This window comes from Fistularia commersonii, chromosome 3 (genome assembly GCF_037954325.1).
Source record: "Fistularia commersonii isolate RoL2024-O1a breed Wild chromosome 3, RoL_Fcom_v1.0, whole genome shotgun sequence".
NCBI lineage: Eukaryota > Metazoa > Chordata > Actinopteri > Syngnathiformes > Fistulariidae > Fistularia > Fistularia commersonii.
The window spans coordinates 21,659,362-21,672,689 of record NC_141286.1 but is presented as its reverse complement, the minus strand read 5'-3'; the positions used below and the strand labels follow the sequence as shown (position 1 = coordinate 21,672,689).

General features: G+C 48.2%; 1 protein-coding gene and 1 long non-coding RNA gene across 2 annotated transcripts in view; both read left to right on the top strand.

Moving 5' to 3' along the window:
- The window catches only part of trip4 (thyroid hormone receptor interactor 4), a 70,356-nt gene extending 60,594 nt beyond the window's left edge, over nt 1-9,762 (top strand). The window contains exon 13 of the mRNA XM_086144146.1: nt 9,107-9,762. Within this exon, the coding sequence (XP_086000272.1) occupies nt 9,107-9,171 (65 nt within the window). The 3' untranslated portion in view covers nt 9,172-9,762. The remainder of the gene's footprint in view (nt 1-9,106) is intronic.
- A 295-nt stretch (nt 9,763-10,057) lies between these two features.
- Nucleotides 10,058-12,539, top strand: LOC147235837 (uncharacterized). The gene is made up of 2 exons (XR_015105939.1): nt 10,058-10,440; nt 10,523-12,539. It is a non-coding gene; the product is annotated as an uncharacterized LOC147235837 (long non-coding RNA).
- The last annotated feature ends 789 nt before the right edge of the window (nt 12,540-13,328 follow it).

The following is a 13,328-nucleotide window of genomic DNA, read 5'->3' as shown; positions in this document are numbered from 1 at the left end:
CTGAAGATATTAGGGGAGGTATTAAAGACGGGATAAATCCACTTTCGGCCGACTTGTTTACGTCGGCTGCAGATGTAGCCATCGGAAAGAGCAATTACGTCTCGCATCTGCTCGCCAAACGTTTCGACTCGCGTTACGAGCGCAGCATCGGCAGATTGGAGGTCTGTCCCAATTGATATCGGCTGATGTATTTATTTTAGAGCAAAGATTAGCTTGCTTTGAGCGTCTAATCAATATGTATATCCTTTGTGGCAACGTCGCCTTACGTAGCCGTCGCTCATATAAGAACGTCGCCTTCCAGATGCCATCTTTGTTTTTTTTTTAATCTACTTGCTAAAATAATTACTACATTGCCCCGTAGCTCCTTCTTACTTCGTCATTGTGTCTTTTTGGCTCGGCACGCACACGTTGCAGAGTAAGACCCGCGCCAGTTGTACGTCCTCGCGGATCTAAAAATGGAAACGTCCAAGTCACCGTTTGCCTTGAAGCGAAACCTCACCAGAATCGGAGAAGTTTCCACCTCATCCATAAACATTCAGTCCACTCAGGTTCTTCCCGCCGCCTGTCAGTTTCCAGGGGGGGTTTTCACTGCCTCCCCTCAAAGAGTCTATCCGGCCGTCCAAAATCAAGGAAATGTTCAGCGCCTCGATCGGCTGATGTTCATCACCCGGTTTTGTATCCTTGTCGGACTGACTAGCTGACAGGCCGCGATTACTTCCCGAAGCAGTTTGCCAGGTGAGCGTACGAAGGGGAAAACAGGACAGGCTCCAGACGTTTGGCTCTTCTTTGGCTCTTTTTTTTTATTTTTTTTTTATGTCTTCTTCCTTGTTTTCCTCCAAATTCCTCGCTTTGCTATTTTCTGCCACAATTTAGGGGCCGCGCCATTTGTTTTGGCCGGGAATCAGATGAGCTTCCAGAGAAAAGACAAGAGGAGTGAGCCTGAAATTGATTGCCATCAAATTCCAAACCAGGACAGATATCTGGCTATCTACGTTTAATTCCCGTTCTCTCTCGCTCTCTCTTTCTATAGATAGATAGATAGATATGACACAGCCAGGCCGCACTTTCCACTGCTAAATCTACTATTTATGTAACTCAGCAGAAGATACACTGACATTTATGCTACCCGTGATATCATTTTGGCGGTTTAATTCCCGCCTCTTGTTGTTGTCTGCTCGTCAGAGTGAGATCATACATCTACATCACTGATAGAACAAACAATTCTATTTCATGTTCATGAAAAGATCTTAAACTTAACTTCCAAAGCATTGCTTTTTAACAAATGATTTGTTTTCGGGTGACATTAACCTCCTCCGACCCGAGTTCTTGTTTGTTGTTCTCTACAAAATACGGTGAAGGGAACCTAAATGCGGTCTTCGGAGGTGAATTTGTGGAAAGTTTTCCAGCAGTTTTGCTTTGTTTACCCGCCACAGAGTTCGCCGAAAATCAGTTTCACACCATTGGCCACTCATGAAGTCAACTGGCCGCGAGGTAGCGTAAAACTCACAAAAGCCGAGCTTTTAAATCTCAACTCGCGCCGACGATTAAATCCGGTCCCGAACGCGCGTTTGCCTTTTCTGGCGTAAAAAAAAAATGAATTTTTAACGGAAGTTTCAAATGTAATTATTAAATCCTCCCGATTAGCAGTTTTTACACAGGAGGAAAATAATAAACGTGGCGGTTTTATTGGCAAGCGGCGGAAGGGCGGGGGTCGTGTCCGACCGGCTATCTCTGCCCCACACTCGCCCGCCGACCGGCACCACCTTCGCCGTGCCTCGCCACGTCAGACGCCGGCCCTCCGGCCGAGTTGTGACGAACTGTCATGTGCGTGACTAAACCGTCTCAACGGCGCACTTGGTTGTCGGAGAAATCACTCAGCCATCACGGCCCCCTCCGTGTCTGTAAAAACAGCTTCGGGCGGGGAGGTTTCGGACGGGGCCGGAGATGGAGAGAGGTCGCTTTCTCTTCGGGGCGGGGGGATGGGCGGGGGGTTAAGGGGGCACGGTCAGCGCCTCTCCCCAAACGCCATGCAAACAGCATGCCGACACAAGTCTCAAACAGCACCTTCTCTATCCACTTGTAAATTCACTAGCTCGGCAGCACGGGAAGGGAATGTAAATTAGGTGTGACTAACAGCAAGATGGGAATCCAGGCAACCCTCCACCCAACCCCCACCCCCCCCCACTCACTGTTCTCCTCCGGCTACCGGGGCTTTTTATACACATCCAGAATCCTGCATCGCTCAAGGCTGTCAGCTTGCTTTCACGTGCAGAATGGCTGCGGTTGAAGGTGTAGTTAAGCCGAGGGCGAGTGAGGGGAAAAAATGGTGGCAGAAGGCCGGGCGTGTTGGGTTCATTACGACATCCGAGACCCTTTTTCACTTTCGCTCAGATGCCTCCGCGCGGGTTCTTTAAATACACTGCTCAAAAAAATAAAGGCAACACTTAAAAAACACATCCTAGATCTAAATGAATGAAATATTCTTATGAAATACTTTGCTCTTTACACAGTTGAATGTGCTGACAACAAAATCACACAAAAATGATCAATGGAAATCAATTGTATCAACCCATGGAGGTCTGGATTGGGAATCACACTCAAAATTAAAGTGTAAAAACAAACTCCAGGCTGATCCAACTTTGATGTAATGTCCTTAAAACAAGTCAAAATGAATGTGTGTTGCTTCCTGAGTGGACACTATGATTTCACAGAAGTGCGATTGACTTGGAGTTACATTGTGTTGTTCAAGTGTTCCCTTTATTTTTTTGAGCAGTATATTTACGGACTTAAAATTCTTTAGAAAGTGGCCGGTGACCTTTTTTTTTTTTTTTCGTCTTCCTCCTTATGTTTTTAAATCCCGCGAAAAGACCGAGACCAACGAGTTGACCCGGGTCACGAGCGCGGCCTCGCAAACTATTCGAAAAACACATGATTTGCGTCAAGTGGGCCGACCGACGCGTCCCTCGCGAGTGTCCGCGGCCGCCGCGGTTTACGATGAGGAAATTCCCACCGCATCCTCTTATTGGCTTAGAATACTCATTGTCTAAAAATACCGGTTTGATCTCCAGCTGAACCGCTAAATTCACACTTTGCATACTTATCCACTAGCTTTTTCTATTTCATTATTTCTTTAACGGATATTAAAGTTCCCTCCCCACGGGGTAAAATCGTGTTTCTGTAAATCGCTTATCCCAGACCTGCTCGACATGGAAAGGCTCAAGCTACATCTGTGTTGTGATTTGGCGCCGTATCAATAACACTCGACTTGACTAATAGGCCTGCGTAGATAGAGTGCGATTGCTTTGTCGCTTCTGTTGATTCAGACTGTTTCTCCATGGTTTGTTCCATCTCCACCAAGAGTCGCAGTCTGAAGTCTTGCCCGTAATGCGCAGACATCAGTCACCCGGCAGAACGCCAGCGTGTTTTTCCCTTCCAAACGTGACGGCGCTAACGTCCTCGTCAAGAGCGTCTCGGGGGGGCGGCGACCGAGCTCGGATTACCTCAGAGTAACGCGCGGCATTGGAGCCGGAGGAATCAGAAAAATGTCAGAAATGCCCACGATGTTGACAATGGAACCTTAAACCCCTCGACCTGAGCTTAAACCGATGTTTGATGTGCGCGGGAACAAATAGGCTTTGGCCTTCGTGCCGCCGGCAGGTCGGGGAAGGAGGAGGAAGGCAGGCGCGGGCAAACACACCCCCAGCTTTTAGACCGGGATGGTTGAGGGTTGGAAAAAAAGGTACGTAAACATGTTGGCATTGGCTAACATGTTATGGCTAATACATGTTAGCTAACAAGTGTTATGGCTAACATTGGCTAACAAGTGTTATGTCTTTTTTTAGTTTGGGATTCCCGGCAACATTTTACATATAATATTATCATAGTTTACGTATCAATACATACACATATATGGTCTCAAATTATATTTCTGCTTTAAACTATTAGCTTTTTGCCCCATACATCAAGTGGACATTTTTTTTAATAATTTTTTAATATTATTTTTAAATACTCAATCCTACTATTTAGTTTCAGCCCCCCTTATTTATTTTTCTTTCCTTCAGGCGGTGTGCTCGCGTTCGACCACGGATTTCGATATCGGCCGGGCCCGGCGGGAATCGATCCAAGAGTTACTGATGAAGGTGTTCTATTCAATCACAGAGCGGGCGGTGCTCCAATTTAAAGTCTCCGTTTTCCGCGGCGGCGACGGCGTACGCAAAGTAATTTCCCCTCGTCAAAGTGTGTCATAAGACGGCGTATCAGCATGTGGTTTAAGTGTATATGCATAGCTTGTCCTGGGTTTATTATCCTGGTGCATTGGGACCGGATTGTAATGAAAGGATAGAAATCAAAATTCCGCCGCTCCGCTCCTCACGGTGCGTAGGCAGCAGTGTGCTCGCAGGAAACAGTAACTGCGACCGGCCAATTATTCTTGTGATTATTAACATCGATGCTCCCGCGCGTTATTGATGTCACGGCCGACCTCTATTTCAGACCAATAAATACTTCTCGTCCCGCGGCCCCTCGGATTTTTCCCCGGGATTATGTAAGTGCTTTCCATCGGCAATGAGCTTTATTCCCTCCATTAAGTGTAATGGGGATAGCGCGCGCGCGCGGTCATATTTGCGGCCGCGCGGAGGAGAGTATCCGAGTACGAGCGTCCGCACGGCGGCTGGCGTGCTTTACGGTGCCGATGATGGAGAGCCGGCCCTTCTGCAGACAACCTGTGCTTATTTTATGGTCCCCTCCCCGGCTGTAGCATGTGGGTAATAAACCTTTCTCCAGCAATCTCCAAACAGTGCAGCAATCAATGGGAAATTATCTCAGCCAATCGATGGGCCAGCCTTTATATTTCTCCCTCTCTCTCTAGCTCTCCTGCTGTCTTCCCTATCTGTAATCCTTTCTCCCGCCCTCCCTCCCTCTCCTCCTCTCATCCCTTCTGTCTCATTTTTGCTGTCTCTCTGTTTTTTCCACCCACTCCTTCACTCCCTCCCCTCTTTCCCCCTTTCTTTTTTTTCTCTTGCATTCCCTCCAGCTCTCTTGGCTCCGCAGCACCTACTCTGAATAGCGACAGCTCAGCAGCTCCGGAGCCATTAACAAAAGTCGCCTTTGCACGTGGAATATGTAACGCTGCCGGACCGACTTTTCTTTTTTTTTTTTCTCCCCGGGGAACATATACGAGCGCGTCTCGTCCGCGAGAAATACTACAACGGGGCCCTCTTCCCCGCGCAACGCGCCGCTATTGCTTTTGGCGGCGGCCATTTCCATACGTCCTTCTCACGTTTCCCGCCGAAAGGTGCGTTTTAATGCGTTCAGCAAATTGCTCAAAAGGACGCCTCACGCCGGGGCCCCGGCACGCGAAAAAAGGGAAAAAGAGCTTCGGAGCCCAGAGCGAGGGCTGCGGGTTTTCTGCGGTGACACGGCCGTCAATTATTCAAGCCCGGACCCTCGCGAGCGCAGGGGAAATGTTCTATGACTAGTCATAGTTAGAGGGAAAAAGGAAAACGCAAATTAATTGCCGCTCGACACCACACCGGCGCCATAATTCACAGCCACCACATTATCTCCGAGCACCGCGGAAGAAGCCGTCATTCCGCACGCCACAGAAAACTTGTCAGCGTGTTGTGACGGGTTTTAAGCACTCCGAGTAGACGGGTCGCGTCGGCGGGAAAGCGTCGACGTCGCTCACCCGACGGTCGCGTCCAAATCCACGCAACTGCGGCCGCTGTTTTCCTATTTTTCTTCCAAGGACATATGGAATGATCTAAAACCTTCGTTTGGAAACAATGTCGCAAATGTGTTACTATCGATACACGAATTCCTCGCTTTATGGCATCCTCCACCTACGGCTTACATCGCCATCCCCTATAAATGTAAGTCCTGTTCCAGCATTCCAACTGATTTTGCGCTGGAGCTAGTCAGCGAGCGGAGCGGGTGAAGACAGTATGTCGTCGTGCCGGGCTATACAAGGAAGACGGCTTTTTTCAGCATTTGTACTGAGTTTTTCGTTTTTTTGGGGGGGGCTTTCATTATGGTTTCATTATGGCTCCAAAGCATGAGTCAGACCCTTGGAAGAAAAGGAAAGCCGTCTCCATGGAAGTGAAATTAGACGTAAGAAAACACTTGAAAAAGGGCGAATCATCAAGGAACATTGGTCAGTCGTTTGGCCGAAGTCGCACAACCGTCTCGACGATCATCAGCGGTCCACTAGCGTAGACTTGAGCACGTGAAAGAACTAGCAATCGGTGAGTGACATAGCACTGTATGGGAGTTGTGCCGAAAAATCACGTTATGTCACTCTAGGAACAGGATTTCGACATAAGCAGAGGACCTCCTGTGTATATTTTCTAAATTAATATAGACATGTTGACGACTTGAGTTCTCAAGGCTTCAGCGATCCCTCAATGTCTATTTTTGCCTATTTTGTAGGAACATTTTGCAGCTCCAAAAACCGTGTTTTCATGCATTTGGGCAGAGTTGGAACGAAGACCTCAGTTCCTAGAACTGTTGTAGCTTCTTTTTAAGCTTCCATTGGATCTCATGTGACAGTCATGCTTTGTGCTGTTTTTTTTAGGGCACGACATTTGCAGTCGCTGGTTTCATCTCATTTCTTACAACAACATTGGACAGAACCAGTGAGAAATGGGCCGACGGAGAGGTCCAAGCTCTTCCTCTGGCCCGCCACACCAGAGGGGTTTCGCAATTAGAACGCAATTTCGTAAAATCATGCTTTTCAGTCGGATAAAGTCGGGAGGAGATTTTTATATCCAAAAAGGGGAAAAAAAAAACTTCTCCTGCCGTTATTGGCAGAGGCACGCAATCATTTAGCAGTAAAACCACTTCGTGTTTTATTGCGGTGGAAAATAAAATATCCAAGTGATTAACGACAACACCAAAACAGAAAAACACAGTCGTCGCAACAAAAAAAAAAACAAAAAAAAACCTCCCGCCTTTACACGTGTCGTCGCGCCGGGACAAGGGTCGCCGCCCCCCCGCCCCCCCCGCCCCGGGCTTCCGTCGCCCTCCTTCACCGCTGATTCACGACTCGTCACACACAAAATGTCACCGCGCCGAAGACGATTTCCCCAGAATAATGAGTCCAACCCCCCCCACCCCCTCCTCCCGTGCACATATCACTCGAAACAGAAAGCGAGAAGGAGCTGAGCAAGTTGGGGTGGCAGGGGAGGGAGAAGGGAGGGGGGACAGCAGAAGCAGCAGCAGCAGCAGACTTCCCAGAAAAGAAAAGCTTTGCTTATGCTGACACATTTCCCTGACTTATTCTCTCAAGAGTTCATTTGCCATCTCTTTATTTTTATGATGTAGTTAGCGGGCTCTTATCATCTAATATTAACCCCAAGCCTCTTTGCACACACACACACACACACGCACGAAAACGGGGGATGAGTGGTACTGGCTTTCAGACATCAGCTGTGACGCCTTTCCGTCATAGTCTGGCGGTGAACCGACGGCGCCGTTCACCCGGAACACCTCAGACGTTGTTTACGCCCCCCACCCCCCCCAACCCCAGCCCCCGAAAATCCGCCTCTGTCCTCGGCTTCACCCGGCCAGTCTCCGAGGAGCCGCCGTCACCCCGTCTGTTTGTATGAAACGCCTCCAGTCGGGCTGGAAAAACAGACACTTAAAGGTGAGCGGGGTTCTGCTCACGGAGACACCGAAGTAAACGACGGTAGCCAAACTTCGTTTCTCCTTTTTTTTTTTTCTGAAACCCTTCATTGGGGTCTTGAGTATGTTGTTTTTTTTTTTTTTTTTTTGAGATACAAACACACTCGCTAAGGAACGGCGCTCCTGCATTCATTGAAAGATGAGTCCAGGTCCAGCCAGACTTATTCTTACATCTGTCTTTGCGCGTCGGACGGATCCTGCAGGAACGGGACTTGTACGCTATCTGGTCACCCCATCGCTCTACGGTGCGTAAGGACCTAGCGGACGGTGAGTCCCCAAACCGGAGCTCACACACCTGGAGCTCGAGCCGCTCCGGGTCGAGCAGACCGACTCTGACAGGCCTGGAAACGGCGGGCAAACGGCGTTTCTCCCAAAACACCTTGTTTACGCTTCCCATGCCTGCCGAGTCCGTCTGTGAAAAGCTCCGACGTGAAGCGAGAGCGAAAGTGACAACCACAACGCCTGACTGTTACACTTCGATGTGTGTTTGTGTGTGTGTGTGTGTGTGTGTGTCTTCCCCCTTTCCCCCGAAGGAGGATACAGTCAGCACGTTTTATGGTGAACCCCCCCACAGGGGTGGAGCCGCACCTGGAAAAACAGCACGCCATTGTTTGCGCAAATGAGCTCTAATGGAGGGACTTTTTTTTCCCGGATGCGACGGGTCGCAGGGAACGCAGAGGAGCTCGGCTGCCGGGAGTCTCTTTCCCACCTCCGTTTGCGCTCAAGCGTCCGAGGCCTGGTCAAAATCCTCTTCGCGGATCCGAAGATTCCCCCTTGTGTCGGGGAGAGATTTCCCTTGCAAGAACAACAGCCGAGTTTTCGCAGGTGCCGCCAACGAGCTCATCACCCAAAAAGTCAGAATGGACTAACTTCTCATTCTCAACAAAATGACAGTATAAGGTGCGCAGAAAAAGCGCATCATTTCGATACGCTCACACGGTCGTCTCTGCCTGATGAAGGAACGCACACACTGACCTCTCGGGGCACTTCCATCGGTTTCTCCTTTCCCGCCGCCTCGATCTGGCCTCGAGAATCGAGAATCGGCGCCACCGTTTGCCCCCCACGCTCACGCTTGAATATTTCCGCCGCCCCGTCTCGGCACGCCGTCGTCACCTCGGGCTGGCTCTGAATGTACATCTATATAAACCAGCTTAAAGGACACCTTATTTAGTCGTCAACAAAGGCTGTCGTCTAATCTCTCTCAGCCGCCGAATAAAGAGTCTCAGTGGCCTTTTAGCTCTCCCTCGCTTGGACCGTCTCCCTTTCTCTCCCCCGTCTCCTCGAGGCCGCCTCTAATCAGCGGGCCTTGAGCTCTCCGAAAGGTCACTCCGTCCCTTTGATGGTGTTTTGATTCATCCCTTCCTCTCCTCTCCCCTCCCGCTCTTCCCTTTCACCCCCCCCCCCTTTTTTTTTTTTCCTCTCGCAGGGAAGCTGGAGAGCCACTACCACCAGGGCGCCAAGAAGGGGCTGATCCCATCGGCCGCCGAGTGACGTCGAACGAGGGGGGGGAAGACGAGGCTCCACGAAGACCATCGGGGAGGTCTCCCGCGGACTCTTTCTCATTCCCACACACGGCCGATTCAAGCCTAGCCGGTTTTCGCTCCTGTTAGCTGTTCCGCAAATAGAAACCGGGGCTCGGACGTTTACATTTCCACTCTCGGTTTCAAAACAAATAACGTCTCGTCATCCTTGCCCGGCGCTCAAACGACAGCCATCTCGAATAAACTAACGTCACAAAGAAGAAGAGGTGATAACAAGTGACGGCGAGAGGAACCCCGACCCCTCCTCCCGCACTATTCTATGCAGATGTTGCCATTAACCCCCTTGCACCTAAGGCCACGTTTAGGCTAACAATAGTACCGGGGTTCTACTCATTTATTACAATGGGACGATTACCCCGGCACAGCGGGGGGGTGACGACGCACCAGAAAAGACCCTTTCAATGGAAACCGTCAAAGCGGGTTCCCACCGATCGACCGGTCTTTCATCGGGCGAAATTCGGATTGTTGACGATTCAGCTCCTCGCCTGAAATATAATGTTCCCTGGAAGAAGAATAAAGCGGCTCCTGATAAGCTTTTTAACCTCTGCCTCTTGAACGCTATTTTATCTCCTCTCTCCATAACGTGCGACGTGAAAATGAACTCCGGCGGAATTCAAGGCGGACGGACGGGCGACGCACACATATGCGTTCGTTTTATACTCCAAAGTCCGTCGAATTGTTATTATTATAGATCATACCTCAAAAAAGGCACACCCTCCCTTCCCCTGCGGTATCGGTTTCCTCCAGTATTCAGCGGATGAAGTCAGTTAGCGTCGGTGCTGGAGGCGTAGCGCCGCAGCTCAGCAGCTAAAGTGGTTAAGTAACTCTGCCCCCCCCCCCCTTTTTTTTTTTTTTTTTCTCAGAGATGAAAATGAACACAATAAATAGCAGTTTAGGAACGGGGATAATGGGTCGCTACTAGATAAAGTTGGTATCCCTCCCTCTGTATGCTTGTTTATCCCTCTGGCTCAGGAGCCGGCTCTTCAGCGAGTCCTCCCCGATGAGACGGAGTGAATCTGGTGGAAGAGAGCTGACAGATTGCATCACTGCTAGGGAAAAAAAAAAGATAAAAATATATTTATATATATATATATATATACACACTCTGAATCCAATTTTTTCCATTTTCCTCTCAAGGAAGTGAAATATTGTAATATTATGCGCGATAAAGCTGAAGCCAGTTCGGGACACTGACATTAAAAGAGGTGTGTTGCCTCAGGTAAGATTTAGCATGATGGCCTCATTTCTCATTGTGGAATTTGATGCTGATTTAATTAAAAGTGGTGTTCTCCGTGTTGCAGGGCCATTCAGACCAGCTGGATAATGTTGGAAGATCTGCGTTTTGGTTTTTAAGGCGCCGATCTCTGTGAGGCAAGATGAGGGCTTCAGGTTGATTCTCGCGACGACCGACAGCGATTTTACGTTCCGTTGTTTGCGAATAACTGGTTTTAATGCGTTTTAAAGACTCCGTGTGACACCGTCAACCAATCGGAATCCAGGTCGGATGTCTCTTAATTATATTTCGCTGTGCAAACTTTTTTAAACAAACTTTCCCCAGATGCATATTTTTCTTTCCCCCCTGAGAAAATTATTACTATTTTTTTTTTCTAAGGTTAAATTTGGAAGCTAACATTCTGACAACCATTTGCGAAGGATTACAAGGACAGATCCGGAATCAGAGGCCTTTCGGTTTAGATAGAATGTGTCTGTGTGCGAAACGCGGTGCACTCCGCTCTGCTTTTTTACTTTTACATCGCTGGTATTAGTATTTGAAGCGAAGCCGCAGTCGCAGACCAAAGTTTCCCAGAGATAACGAGCTCCCGATAGCTGCAGCTCGACCGAGCCGCGCTCTCGTAGGCTACTAGCTAATGGCTGCGGTTGCGCTAGAAGTATAGCCGGCCTTTTGTTGCTGCAAAGTCAACACGCAAAACTGTGTATGTGACAGCAGCAGCTAATGGAAAAAGACGGGGTTTGGGGGGGGGGGGGGGTCATAATCTCAAAAAAAACCAAACGCCCTACTAGTCGCTCGAATGAAGATAAACATGATCCACCTCCGAGACACGAAAAAGCCAAACGGGGATGACGGGACACAAACGCGATAACGCATCGCTTCATTGAACTTGACGGAAAACAACCGATGTCGCGAGAAAGAAAGAAACATAATCATTGCACGCAGGCAAAATAAGCCCCTCACCCACGCACACGTGTGCACCTCTGTTGTGTACATATGAATTTATGCACATATGCTAGTCCCGGTGATGAATCTTTCAAGGAGGCTTTTTATATGCAGCGGAGCAGAGAGTGTTATGCGATGAGCACAGACTCATTTGTACTCCCGCTGCACTGTGTTTGCTCCCACGGAAAGCGCCGCCGTCTTTACTAAAAAGACAACGTCGTGGGCAAATTCATCCGTTATCCATCCAAGTCGCCGACGAGCCGCTATTTCCTTTTCCCGAAAAGATGTTTTTAATAGTCGCTTTTATTACCCCCCCCCCCCCCCAGATATCACTGAATGATAAGAATCCCTCCCGGATTGATTGTAAAGAATCAAGATCCGGGTCGAAACCTTCCCCGTTTTTTGTTTTGAAGAAGGCGGGTTCATCGGCGCGGCGTCTTCGGCTCCTCTCAACACGCACGGCCTCGTCGTTGACGACGTGCACAGACCGGCGCGCCTAAAAGAATTTATGTACCCTCTTTGGAGAGGGGGAAAAAAAAAAAAAAAATGCCGGGTTTATGAGGACTTTGTTAGGTTTTTTTTTTTTTTTTTTCTCCCTCTCTCTGCTTTCAACACTGAAGTGACAGCTTCTTATTGATATTCTGCCAGAGCTGTGTAATTTGTGTTTCAACATTTTTACCTGTTCTTGCATTGCTGTGTTTATTTCCCTCCCGTTTGCATTCAGTGTTTTTTTTTCTTTTTCTTTGCCTCGGGGGGGGGGAGGGGAGGGGGGTTTGAAAAGCATCGCATGAATCACCGGCATACAAACTCCCATCCCCGGTTATGTTTTTTTTTTTTTTTTTTTTTTTTTGTCCCTGCCTCGCATTGTAACTCACTGTTGATTATCTCAGATTTACTCTTGTTTGAGCAGTAGATTAGCTACAACCGTGTTCCGCGCCATTCAGCATGAGATCACACACCAGCAGCCGCCCTCTCCCTCATCTGAAAGTAAGAGGTCTCTTTTGTAAAGTTTCTCCGTAGAAGGTGGAGCTTTTTTTTCTTTCTGTCTTTCTTTCTCTCTTTCTTTCTTTCTCCCTCCCTCAAAAGAGGCTGCTTAAGAATTTCCTAAATTCAGCCCCCCGGTGAATAAACAATGACAGCTACTTGCCCCGTGGGTGGGCTTTTCTTCTGTCTCGCAGATCAGGGGGCAATTCTCTGGATGAGAAAAGACACCCAAGTTCACATAAACAAGGGCTCGGCGCTGTCATGGCGATCAATTAAACGCACGCAGTTTCACTAAGCCTCTTCAGATAAACACCCAGATCATGTGCTGTTGGTTTTTCGGAAGATTTACTTCACCGAGACAGATTATGTTGAAATCCACGTTAATATTTAATGAGGGGTTTGCCACTCTGGGTCATGTTTACATTCTCGGTGAGTCAGATGATAATAATTATTTGAATAATAATAACTCTAAATTGTTTAGCGATTATCAGAAGTGTCTGAAAGTTCATCGGGCTTGAAATGCGATGTTAAATTATCTTGTAAGTTGTGAAAAATTAAAAATGTGGAGAAAAAAAAAAAAAAGGCATTGAGAAATGATGAGGAAAAAGAAACTAAAGAGGTGTCAGGTGCTTCCCTCAGCCGGGGACCCACTAATGGGTTTTATTCAAATTGTCAATCATGCTTTAGAAAAGTTAAAAGTAAGCATCAATATAAGAAAAACAAAAAAAAAAAATTGAAAATTGCTCACTTTCAGAAGAACACTCTGGACCCAAAATAAATCAGGAAATGAAAAGTGACATTTCGAGAGAGTCTTCTCGTCACAATCTAATATCCAGTAGCGATTTTGACGGTGACAGTAAAGCGGTAATTAATGCACTCTTGACACAAGCGGAGGCCGAGCCGACCAGGAAATGAAAGGCGGCGTCCACTCGTCGCTCGTCCGGATG